General features: G+C 36.9%; 2 protein-coding genes across 2 annotated transcripts in view; both read left to right on the top strand.

Moving 5' to 3' along the window:
* Positions 1–8,485, top strand: part of LOC309510013 (uncharacterized protein) — a gene marked incomplete at its 3' end in the record, with an annotated part of 1,894,646 nt that extends 1,886,161 nt beyond the window's left edge. The window contains exon 29 of the mRNA XM_082191149.1: positions 8,398–8,485. Coding sequence (XP_082047275.1) covers positions 8,398–8,485 — 88 coding nt within the window. The remainder of the gene's footprint in view (positions 1–8,397) is intronic.
* A 1,024-nt stretch (positions 8,486–9,509) lies between these two features.
* On the top strand, positions 9,510–11,399 carry LOC309510012 (uncharacterized protein; the record flags this gene model as incomplete). The annotated part of the gene is made up of 3 exons (XM_082191148.1): positions 9,510–9,546; positions 9,824–10,625; positions 10,966–11,399. 3 exons carry the CDS (start codon positions 9,510–9,512, stop codon positions 10,973–10,975), a joined length of 849 nt encoding a protein of 282 aa, XP_082047274.1. The 3' UTR covers positions 10,976–11,399.
* Between the last annotated feature and the right edge of the window lie 2,045 nt (positions 11,400–13,444).

Genomic DNA, 13,444 nt, shown 5'->3' with positions numbered 1-13,444 from the left:
TTCTGTCTTGTCAACTGTCTTGTTGTCTTATGTATAAATGTATCAGACGTACTGTATGGCAGTGGTTCCCAACCTTTTTTTGTCTGAGACCCCCTTTTACCCAAGAAAATATTTTAGGGCCCCCCTTCACATTTAATGATATTATCGCTCTTGTAAGCTTGCAGCAAGGATGACAAAATATGTTGTTTTCAAATAAACGGTATGTTTACTATAAACAGATATGTTTATGCACAAATAATAGCCTATAATATTGAAAATACAATAACAAAAACATTAGTAGGCCCTTTGTAATTTAAAAATGTAAGCCTAGGAGTAGCCTATAAATTTGCCCTATTTTAAATGCAATAACAAAAATATCAGTATTCACTAGACATGTGCCGGTATTCGGTAATGCGATAAATCGCGGTAATGAATATGCACGATATTGTTATCGCGGGCACTTCAAAATACCGTGAAAAATAACAGATCCGAATTTAGATTTTTAGAACGCGCATTATAGCTTATTTTCCATCAACCACTTAAACAAACACTGCATATGCTGCGCGAAACACGTGCGCACTCTGATGTAAACAATCGCCACGTGTATAATAAGCATGCGGCCGGTGCGCACTTCTAGTCTAATGTAAACAGTCCTCACATGGAGAAGCAGCATGGCGGAAGGAGGAATGCCGCCGCCTACAGTCTATGGCCGCCGCCGATCTATCCGGATCCATCCCGCTTCTAAAAGCAGAGCTGCCAACTCGACGCATTCAGCGCGAGACTTCTCACACGCTGACGCCACACATCCGTTTTCTCACGCAGAGAAAAATCGCGGAGCAAAGAGGACACGAAGACCGTCAAACAAGACAGAGCAGGTTACTTTTGATATGAAACAGGAGAACAATTGTGTCACAGAACGTTACATTTAAACTATTTAATGACCAGCAGCATGTTAGATGACTAAAACATATAGATAAAGAGGAGTATTTTGCTGAATATGTGCGCTGCACTTTTTTACATATTTATTATATTTTTACTTGTGTCATTACATAATTGTTATTATAATGAAAACCACATTATATTTGATTTAATTAGTTATTTGTAACCTTTAATAATACCAGCTGATAGGGCTCTATATGGTTACATAGCATTATGTGTTTTGTTTTTTTTACATTGAGAAAAACAAAAACATGTGGGCTATCTACTGTAGCCTTCCTAATATTTATCCAAAATAAGTCAATATTGAATCAAGATTTAAATCAAATCCCAAGTATTGAATTGAAATCGTTAAATTTGTGTTAAACAATACAAACAGTAGCCTACCAGTCATTGTACCATGTAATCATTGTAACATGTTGTCACTAAACTTAATAAAATTCAGTTTAGTTACCAAATGTTTTGACAATCACAATTACACCTTGTGATGCAAGTTTTATTAAATTTTTTACATCCCCCCCAAATCCATCTGTTTCTCATGTGCAATTAAAATATCGTGATAATACCGTATACCGTGATAAAAGATCACTCAATTAATCGCAGCATGAAAATGTGATACCGGCACATGCCTAGTATTCACACTTGTGTGTAGGTAAAAAAAGAATGAATATAGGCTATTACTAAATGACTTCTGTCTGGGGCCTCAATACTTGCATGTTATTTGTGAGGCTTTATCAATGTGAGGCTTTATTTTTGAGGCTTTTGGCGCTATAGCGAGTGATAATAAACTTGTGTTTATTAACAGAATAATGCGTCTTTCGGAAGAACATTAGCCGGAACTACTTCTCTCTCTGTGTGCGTCTATGACGAGTCACGCAGGTACTGGGCTACTCCGCAGCGGCAGCGATCCGAACCAGGGTAAAATAGTCCCAATGTAATCACTTATTATAGGTGTACCATAGTGATTCAGGATAAGACAAAAACACTGCAAAATGGATTCATGATGAACTCGCTCATTATATAAATTTTGAACAGAAAAAAAGTTAAGGACTTTTATTTAATGCAAATTGCTCAAAACTTTTCAAAATATGACGCGACCCCCCACAGAGCTCGGTGAGGCCCCCTTGTGGGCCGCGACCCCCCTGTTGGAAACCGATGCTGTATGGTGTAGAACAAATTTCCGAAAGGATAAATAAATCTCTCTCTCTTCACACAGTGATTGACAGGGAGGGAGGGGGCGGGGCCAACTTCACACAGTGATTGACAGGGAGGGAGGGGGCGGGGCCAACTTCACACAGTCATTGACAGGGAGGGGGCGGGGCCAACTTCACGCAGTGATTGACAGGGAGGGGGCGGGGCCAACTTCACGCAGTGATTGACGGCGGAATGCATTTTCAATTTGCACATTGAATTTTGCTTCATTCATTGCGGGACATTTAATGAAAATGCAATCGCAAGTGTCTTAACTGTGGGTGTAAATGCAATTAAGAAAAATAACATTTGAATGATCATTTTGCTACATTATTTGTTTGAACATGTTAAACAGTGACTTTTTATCTCACAATTCTGACTGTTTTTCCCCTCAGAATTGCAAGGTATAAACTCGGAATTCTGACTTTTTCTTGCAATTGCTATTTATGTCACGCAATTGTGAGTTTGGCCCTGTCACAAATGGCACCCTAAACACCGCACTTGTCGAGTCCGCACTTTCCTGACGTAACGCCGCTTTGACTGTCGTGAACAAGTCTGCTGTGGAGCTCGCTTCAGTGCGCATTTAGAGCACATATCGACCGCAGAGGGGCGCTCGTGAGTACCCTTCTGAAACCTAAAACTACTAAATGGGACACCCTATGGACTTAATGGGCACGCAGAAGCCATTGTAAGTCTACAAGACTGAAAGTGAGGTGTGCCATTTAGGACAGGGCCTTTATATCTCGGTGAGTGGATTCTGACAAAATGAAACACCTCTGATTGGCTGCGTTCAATAGACCAACAAACATGACTGTGATTGGCTACATTTCTCACCGCTGTAAAAACATTTGACGTTCTCCAGAGCTCAAACACAAAAACACACTTGAGAGTTTGCCAGTATGATATTATTACAGCATCAACTGAGGATGATCTTGCATTCGCTTGAGTGCTTATATTTAAATTTGACTTTGTGATGTTTTTTACTATTTTTTTAATTTAACAAATTATTTGTGATCAAGCATTAATTGACGGACCCCCTGCAGTACGGCTGCGGACCCTTGTGTTAAACTGATCTGATCTGAACTGAGAGAGTGAAGAGTGTCATTGTTCTCTACAGGTTGATTTATTGTGGAGTCACAGATGAAGGTTGTTCTGCTCTGGCTTCAGCTCTGAGATCAAACCCCTCACACCTGAGAGATCTGGATCTGTCTGGGAATAAACTAGGAGATTCAGTTCATCTGCTCTCTGCTGTACTGGAGGATCCTCACTGTAAACTGGAGACACTGTGGTAAGATGAACTCTCTGATAAACACATATTTTGTCCTTGGTAAATATATTCTTTATTAGTAATTTAATAGTTTTTAACTTTTTTACTCAGTGATCACCAACTTTGCTTGTTAAACTCTAGCTTGTTTTCGGGTCTGAAGAAGGAGTCCAACCAAACAATTACACATCCACACAACACAGATGAGAGACAATTGAATAAATTGTATTGAGAGCTCATTTTCTGTACAATTATAGTTTGACCAGGAAAACCAAAACCAGTATTTTATGTGTGATTCATAGACACTCAGTTAAACAATAAATTACAAGTGATACTTACTTCAGTCCAAATGCACAATAAATAAATATTCAGTTAAATCAGTGAACATCACAGGTGAGCCAATGCTTGATTAAACATGCTAATCCTAAAACATAAATGTTCTCCCCAGTATATACAGTACTGTGCGAAAGTCTTAGGCATGTTAATATCCCCCCCCCCCCCCCCCAAAAGATGGTTTTAAGTCAGTTATTTATATATTTTGCTGTAATGTGTCAGTAGGAAATATCAGTTTAGATTTCCAAACATTCTTTTTGCCATTAATTGTAATAATCCAGTGAGATTTGTGTATGCACAAGGAATCTGACAACAGCCGGTATGATCTGATCTCACCATCATCGAGTCCGTCTGTGATTACATGAAGAAACAGAAAAATGATTAACATGCCTAAGACTTTTGCACAGTACTATATAGTATATATATATATATATATAATTACTCCACATCACAAACAAGACAAAACATTACACAAATACACAAAGTATAAATGTTATATTAAAACAACAGTGTTTTTGAACTGACAGAGTTACAACACCCACAGACTTCCATAGGAATCGAGGAATGCGGAAGTAAAGTTTTGTATTGCAGTAAATATCATTACAATAAGGCAAAACAAAACTATAATAAATGTCCTAAAGAACAGAGCACAATATAAAAAAGGAAAAAGAAATAGAAAAAAATAATAATATCAGGGACAAAAAGGTTTCTAATAATTAACATTTCTTTAATAAATTGATTAATCTTCCACTTTTCAATGTTGACATTCTCTGATCCTCTTCGGTTTAAAAATGACCGAACACGTTTTTAATTATTTTTTTTTGCTTCATCTGAATGGGATGACACTTGGTGACGATTGTTGTATTAGCTTTGTGAACACACACAAAATAATCATAGACATGATACGAATATGGTAAAGGGTCGTAAAAAAAAAGTGTCACACTTGGTTCCTTCAAAAATGACCGACAGGAAATGAATGGGAAATACGAAAACTCAGAGAAACTTTTGGTGGTACACACACACACACACACACACACACACACACACACACACACACACAGAGAGAGAGAGAAATGAACTGGTAAGACTGCAACAGCAAATTTTGATAATATGCAAAATAAAATCAATAAATTAAGAAAAATACAAAAGAGACTCTCTCTCGCTCAAATGCACACGCACACACACACACACACACACACACACACAAAGAAATTAACTGGTAAGACTGCAACAGCAAACTTTGAGAATATGCTAAATAAAATCAATAAATAAAAAAATACAAAAGAGACTCTCTTGCTCAAATGCACACGCTCACTCTCTCTCTCTCTCTCTCTCTCTCTCTCTCTCTCTCTCTCTCTCTCTCGAACACACTCACACACAGACACACACATACACAATAATTGTTTGGTCTTATTTTAGCCTAATAGGTGTTCCTGATATCTGTTGCATATGCAACAAAATCTCTCTATAATTCAATTTTTATTCCTGTTTTTTAACCTACAGTTTGATAATGATTGTTTGCTGTTGTTATTTTATTGTTTTTGCTGTTAGATCATAATTGCTGTTCCCTTCTGAAGTTTTATTACCATTTATAGAATTAAACTGAATAAAATACCAATTAATTGCTAAATGTCTGTATAAAGTGTTTTGAATTATCACTATCCATCCCTTATTTTGTTAGATTTTTTTTAATATCAAATACTGATTAACAAAAATGCTTGCATTGTGTTCCTTTTCTAACCAAACGTTATTGTTTGATTGTAATCATAATGCAAAACCTGATACTTGTGTAACAAAAATATCTAAACCTTGACAAAACGTAGTCTTTTAGAATGTCTAAATATATATCAAAATAATTTTTTTTTTAAACTAATAAAATGGAGAAATCATGTCTAAAAAAACAATGGGAATCAAAAAGCCTCTCTATGTATTTATATAGTGAGCAACAGTACAGCCTACAGGCGGTTACACGACATTACACAAGTTTTTACTTTTTAATGCCACTGGATGACGCTTTTCTCACTTCAAAAAATGGATTTTAAAGACCTGCACTAATGTGACATGTTGCATTTATTGAAAAATAATAATAATAAAAATAAAAATATGAATTCTAATATTTTTTATAATTATTGCATAGTACCATAGAAACCTTTCTAAATTCGAAATAATAATAAAAAAATATTATTGAACAAAAATATATTACATTGGTTTTCCTAAAAAAAAAAAAAAAAACATTTTAAGGCTTCAATCACTTTTGACTGCGAAGGAGCCAAGTGTGACCCCTAAACGAAGAGGACCAGAGGGATTTACAGTAAATCCAAAATTCTTTTTAAAATACAGAAAACAATGCACTGAAAAAGTGTGTTGGATTTAAATGATTGAATCATGCACATCAGTTCCACATGAACCAATTAAGTTCAACAAAGATAATTTGTTCACATAATGTCAACATCGTGGAATCAAGTCATTTCCAAGTAACCCGATGAAGAAGTTTTAAAGTCATTTTAATATGGTTCCCTAACTGGATTAATTCATTCAATTTCTTATATTTGTGTCACATGACTGAGTTATAAGATTGTATTAGATTGCTACGAAACTATTAATTAGCAATAGCATATATTAGCATGCTAAATGCTAAGCATGAAATCTAATTGTAATATAAGGAATAAACATATTAGAAAAAATATTATTTTAAATGGCCATTAATGGATCATAATTATTGGACAAATATTTAGTAACAAATATATTCAAAATATTAAATTAATATTATTGAACTAAAATATAGTACATTTAATTGATAAAGTTACACTTCAGGTGTTATTAATGTTATCTCTTTATCACTCCATAGTTACAGCACTGCATGGTATTTGTCCCTCAGTTTCTCCTGAAGTTCATGGAGAACCGGCATCCTTTATAAAGCAGTGTAGAATATAGAGGCATTGCTTGTCACTACATTCAAATCACATCACACATTGCAATCTTTAATAAAATGGTCATTTTACACACTGTTTACACAGCGTCATTGTTCTCTACAGGTTGAGGGATTGTGGAGTCACAGATGAAGGTTGTTCTGCTCTGGCTTCAGCTCTGAGATCAAACCCCTCACACCTGAGAGATCTGAATCTGTCTGAGAATAAACTAGGAGATTCAGTTCATCTGCTCTCTGCTGTACTGGAGGATCCTCACTGTAAACTGGAGACACTGGGGTAAGATCATATATGACTCACACATGAAACACAATGTAAAGTCTCCTATATTTGAAATGTTCAGCCTTTTTCTGCTGCTGTGTTATTGAGCTTATTGAACTGTAAGTGATTTGTAAGCTCACGCTAAATCGTCCCAAAGTCCGGCATCCGACCAGCGCGGAAGGTCTTAACGTGTTACTGTCCTTTTCTCGAGGCAAAGTATTTTTTGATTAAATGCAATACATCTGAATATGTATTCTCTGGTTATTTCATCTGACTCCATGAATGAAAAGGTTTAAATGATATCTGTGGATCATTAATTGTGAGCGAATGTTTGACTATTCCTTTTAACTCTTTAAAGCAAATAATGCCAAAGTCAGTTAGAATAATCAAATGTAACAATTTATTATGTCAGGTAAATGTATCATGCCAATTTCTTAATCAATTCAAATATAATCGATACAAAACATCAAATACTCTGGAAAATGAGAAGAGATGCAAACCCAACAATAAGAAATACATGAGGCTGAAGATCTCTCTCTCTCTCAGCCTCACGGGCGAATATGAGGTACAGAAAAGGGCCTTGAATTCCCTGCTGCATTTCATTAAATAGCCAGGACCTCTTTCACTTGGAAATATCTTTTAACAATGGAAATTTGCATTCAGAGGTTACACCTTTGGGTGTAGGGAGACCATTTGTCTAGAGGCCAACCCCTCCTAGTGTGCTAGTTATCCATAAACTCTCAAAAACCTTATTACCATTTGTTTTACTTATTTGGAAACGAGACATTTGTACCAGTCGCACTGTGACATTTTAAATGATACCAAACATGAAAAATACTCTGTGATAATCATTCACATTAAACTATACATTTTCTTGGGTGATTTACATGTGGTCTCAGCATGAGAGAGGGGGAGTGAGGAAGAGGAGGAGAGATGTGTTCTGAGGTGTAACTTTGCCTCACAAATGCTGAGTTCAAATGGTAATTTCCAGAGAGGTCCTTTGTCCTCTCAGGGTCTGGGTGCTCCCCAAACAGACTGTCCGGCATTTCCTAATTGATCAATTCTTACAGATTGAACACATGAGCTTCAGGAACATGATTCTGCAGGACTGAGTCACTGAAATACACACTGTCACATCACAATCAACACTTCAGTCTCTTGATTTTAAACCGATTCGATCTCAACACATTCAGAACTGAGAAATGAAGAACATGCTGGATTTATTCTTGCAGTTCATCACGTTCATCTTTCTGCAGGGACTGTTTTTAAAATATTGTTTACATGATTAAAACAAATCATTACTCCATACGTACTGTATTAGTACAGATCTAAAGACTAGATGTTTAATAATCATGTTTTGAGCTCTTTGACATTTTAGATCTCAGTCTAATGATCCATCAAAACATTTTATTTGTGCTTTAAGTTTGTATTTTCTCTTTAATAATGGATTCACTGCTAAACTGATCTGATCTGAGAGAGTGAAGAGTGTGTCATTGTTCTCTACAGGTTGAGATATTGTGGAGTCACAGATGAAGGTTGTTCTGCTCTGGCTTCAGCTCTGAGATCAAACCCCTCACACCTGAGAGATCTCTGAATCTGTCTGAGAATAAACTAGGAGAATCAGCCGTGAAGCTTCTCTCTGATCTGAAGAATGATCCACATTATAAACTGGAGACACTATATTGTAAGTAGATTATTTACTACAGATTACAAAATACAGTAATTTGTAACATATTTTGTTAGATTACACAAGCTTTGTAACCTAATCTAAATAATTTAGAATACTTTGGAATACTAATAAGGTTTGTAACACAAAGGGTCCACCAAACATAGGACTTGGTTTTCCCCTGCATATTATTTTAATAACATCAGTTTTACACAGTATTTCTTGAAGAAAAAAAAATATTTTTAGTTTTTAGTAAACATTTAGTTTAATATTTTAGTATTTTAGTTTAATATATATTTTTTTACTGATGCAACACAATGCAATAAAAGCTGGGGTGTGTAAACTTTTTAAATTGCATGAACAGGATAAATTGTAATTATTTCGTCTTCTGTGAAACCGGGAAGTATTCGCTTCTGAAGGGCAGTACTGAATGAAAAAAAAAGATGATCTTTAAACAAAATGTACACATCATCATAATCCTGTTTAAAGTTTACACCCCCTGCTCTTAATGCATCGTTTCCTCCTTAAGCATCAGTAAATGTTTTTACCTTTTGTAATAGTTGTGTACGAGTCACTCAATTGTCCTTAATGTAAAAATATGGATCTCAAAATCATACAGTCATTGTTGGAAAGGTGTCAAATATGCAGAAGATTCTGGAAAACCTAAAAATGTGCAAAACATGGAGGATTTTTCTGGAGAACAGCGAGTTTAACTGCTCAGTTATTTAGATCCTGTAATAAACATTATTTGTTCTCATTATTCTGAGAACACACACAGTCTCTATGGAATGGACTACATATGCCGTATTATCATTTATCAGTTAGTACATAGATGTTGTCCGACAGGAGGACTCTCGGCTGCAGGACATTGTCACAGAAGAATCTAGATCACTCCCAGAAAAGATTACAATTAATTGAGAGAGTAGTTTCTGTTCATCACATCATTCATATAATGCGAATAATCGACTGGACCTTTCGTTTCCACGACGGTAAGTGGGAAGTGGTCCTGACACGATGATCTGTTCACAATGGTCTTGATCAGGATCTTCTTCATCTTGTCGTTCTCCCGCGTGCAGAACAACAGCTCTGATGTTCTCCTCACCTTTATATCTCTGGCTGTAATATTAATGTACTCTGTATGTATCTCTGCCTGTGTTTGTTCTGAAATGAATCTACTGATGTGATGTGACCGCAGTAATGTCTCATACTCCATATGTGACTCTGTGTGTTTAATTGTAGTTTAAGGATCAGCTGATGGTGAATAAGGAGCCGCTACAGAGACTGAAGACACAGAGACCGAAGACACAGAGACCGAAGACACAGAGACCGAAGACACAGAGACCGAAGACACAGAGACCGAAGACACCGAGACTGAAGACACAGAGACCGAAGACACAGAGACCGAAGACACAGAGACCGAAGACACAGAGACCGAAGACACAGAGACCGAAGACACCGAGACTGAAGACACAGAGACCGAAGACGCAGAGACCGAAGACACAGAGACCGAAGACACAGAGACCGAAGACACAGAGACCGAAGACACAGAGACCGAAGACGCAGAGACCGAAGACGCAGAGACCGAAGACGCAGAGACCGAAGACACAGAGACCGAAGACACAGAGACCGAAGACGCAGAGACCGAAGACACAGAGACCGAAGACACAGAGACCGAAGACACAGAGACCGAAGACACAGAGACCGAAGACACCGAGACTGAAGACACAGAGACCGAAGACGCAGAGACCGAAGACACAGAGACCGAAGACACAGAGACCGAAGACACAGAGACCGAAGACACAGAGACCGAAGACGCAGAGACCGAAGACGCAGAGACCGAAGACACAGAGACCGAAGACACAGAGACCGAAGACACAGAGACCGAAGACACAGAGACCGAAGACACAGAGACCGAAGACACAGAGACCGAAGATGCAGAGACCGAAGACACAGAGACCGAAGACACAGAGACTGTGACATTACTATTTTATTTATTTTTTCTGTATGTGCAGCTGCAAGTTTTTTTGTTTGTTGTTGTTTTTTTACTTTTGGTTCAGATCCAAAGACAGTTTGAAAAAGCATGAAACCTTAATACATTTTCTTTGTGTACAGGAATGCACCCTTATGTCTCTTATGAACTGGTTTTACATTTATCAATGGTGAAGTTGCTCGGAAGTCATCATCTAAGAAATTCTTCTTGAACTGAAAATTTGTTTTGTTACTTAATTATTTAAACTTTCATGATGGTTTCACATTGAGACATTGTTTTTCTTTAACCTATTCTACACTTGTAAGTTTCACTCTCGGTCCCATCACCGATCAGTAAAAAAAAAAAAAAACTGTTTTTTTGTACAGTGTATTTACATAATAATTTGAATGTAATAAGATAACGTTCATTTTGGATGAAGACCTATTTAGCCTGCACAAAATGATCATATTCATCTGAAATGATGGGTCAATCTGATGATCATCATGTTCACAAGAAAGCAAACAGAAGACAGAGCATAAAAGATTATTGAATTTACAGTTTGCTTGTTTTTGTGCGTAACATGATGTTTATTCATTTATTCTTATTATAGAAGGTATAATATCTCACCACTGTAATAGAGGAAATGCAAACTGTCAAAAGTAGCTCTCATTTGTCCACTGGCCAAAGTGTTTTAAAGACACAGCTGTGCAGTGTTGAGCTCACTGCTGTCCTGGGACACTGAAACCATTGTGGAACATTACCTTGAATATGTGCAGGAAGAGCTTCTCTGATCTGATCAAACTCTGTTTCTGTGCAAATCAATCCATGCATTATAACTGTAACCATAATAATACCAGGCATGTGTGACAGTGAGTATCTGTTGTCTCATTTCACTGGCCAGCTCTGTGTAATTCTCTCTGCAGTGGCTCTGAGCTCCAGTCCAGGGCTGCGTTTCCCAGAAGCATTGTGCAGTTGATCGTGAAGACCATTTGCCACCAATGTCCTCTACGATCAACTTATCTCACAATGCTTTGGGAAACGCAGCCCAGGTTTTTCTCTCAGATACCCAGACATTGGCCTATTGTGAGAGGAGATTTCTTTGTACCGCATATATCCAGAGTCTTTATTGCGCAACCACAAACTCTAAAATACAAATCTGACAATCCCCATTCCCCAGGTTTAACAGTTTCATTTTCAATACTCTCTACCCAGGCTCTGGGCAGACTTGTCTTAATATTTTCACACATCGAGTCCACTTTTGACATTTCGATTTCATCATCCCACTCCGAAACACAATCATATAAGGCTCTATTAGGTAAGAACCCTCTTACATCATATGCTATATCCTTAACTTGTCTCACTCCTGCTTTCATTTACAATTTGTCATAAAACACTCTCTCTTTCATTCTAAAATTTGGATATAAAAATATCGGTTGTTTTAAAACTTGATTTATATTTTCACACTCATACTGTATATTTCTGTATATGACCTCTGCCCACACACTTAGCACTTCCTGATAAAACAGCGGCATTTTGTCATACATCGGCTTTTTCAATCCCATAAAAAGCCCTTCTTCTCCACATCCACTACATTTGTCCAGCACATCCTTCATATAACCTTTCCATCCATACTCCACTTTATCACATAAATACTTTTTCATCGTTTTTACCCTTATGGCCTTCTTTTTAACTTCTAAGTCAATCAATCCTAATCCTCCTTCTTTATAACTTGCAATTAATGTTTCCTTGCTATTTTAACTCCTTTCCCTCCCCACATAAAATCATTTGTTATCTCAGTCATCTCATTAAGAAAGCATGACAAATCATCAAGGGTGTTTCAGGCTATGATTAGGTTAGGGTGGGCTGTGTTTTATGTTTGTCAAGCAATTGGGAAATAAAACGCAAAAAATGCAATAAATGTAATACATGCACAATTAAACCCCGACTCCGACAGAAAAGGGACATACATTCTTTGTATGTTTGAAATAATTCAAAATTATAAAGCAAAAGATTTTTGTGGTTCATTTTAGCAATATTTAGGACTAATCCTAAAGTGTGGCATGAGGGGCACTGGCAATCAAATTGTGATTTTAGTGTGTCATCCACTGTCTCTGCTATGCAACTGCAGCTCAATAACATATGTAATCAAAACAATGTTAATATCACCAACTGTCCATTTGGAGAAAAATTAATATTAGCAAAGCATGAACTAATACTGAAAACCCTAGTAAGTTGTTACCAAACCCTTTGTTGTTTTGAGAACAAAAAAACATTGATTAAAGATTCAACCCCTGAAAAATGAATGGTTCCACAAATCTGTAGAGAATGACAGGGAAACAATAGCGAAAACAACTAAATGAAGTGTTATTATCTTGGCCTTCTCAGGTGTGTATATCAGGTGTGTGTCATGTTCATATGGTCACTGTGATCTGCTTTTAGCATCCTCAAATTCAAAAAGAATCCCAATACATCAAGTATCTGTGTTGTGATGATGAGTTGACCATGACTCTGTGGGTGACTGGGATACGTATTGCAAAGGTGAGCAGAAACCAGGCCACACACCAAAAACCAAAATAGATAATGATGATAAATGCAAGAAGACACTAATTTGAAGTTTTTGCAGCAAATTAAATGATAAATTATAGTTTGCAATGCAAAAACATACTGTAAATTGTAGCTGTATTGTGTTGGGTCCTATTGTGAGCTGTCTACTTTGTCAAAAAATTATAATAATGAAAACCTACCTTATTAATGGTCTTGTTTTGTCATGATTTTGTCATAGTATGGTAAGCAGTTATATGAAAACTACAAAGCCGCTGTGAGGAAAGCAGCCGGCACTGGAAGCTGGGCTAACCGCACTATCCAGGCCTCCTCCAGTGCATCCACACCCTCCCCTACACCTAAAGGTAGAGATAATG

This window comes from Leuciscus leuciscus, assembly GCF_965113295.1.
Source record: "Leuciscus leuciscus genome assembly, contig: SUPER_11_unloc_1, whole genome shotgun sequence".
Taxonomy (NCBI): domain Eukaryota; kingdom Metazoa; phylum Chordata; class Actinopteri; order Cypriniformes; family Leuciscidae; genus Leuciscus; species Leuciscus leuciscus.
The sequence above is the reverse complement of the archived record's forward strand: the minus strand, read 5'-3'. Positions and strand labels throughout refer to the sequence as shown.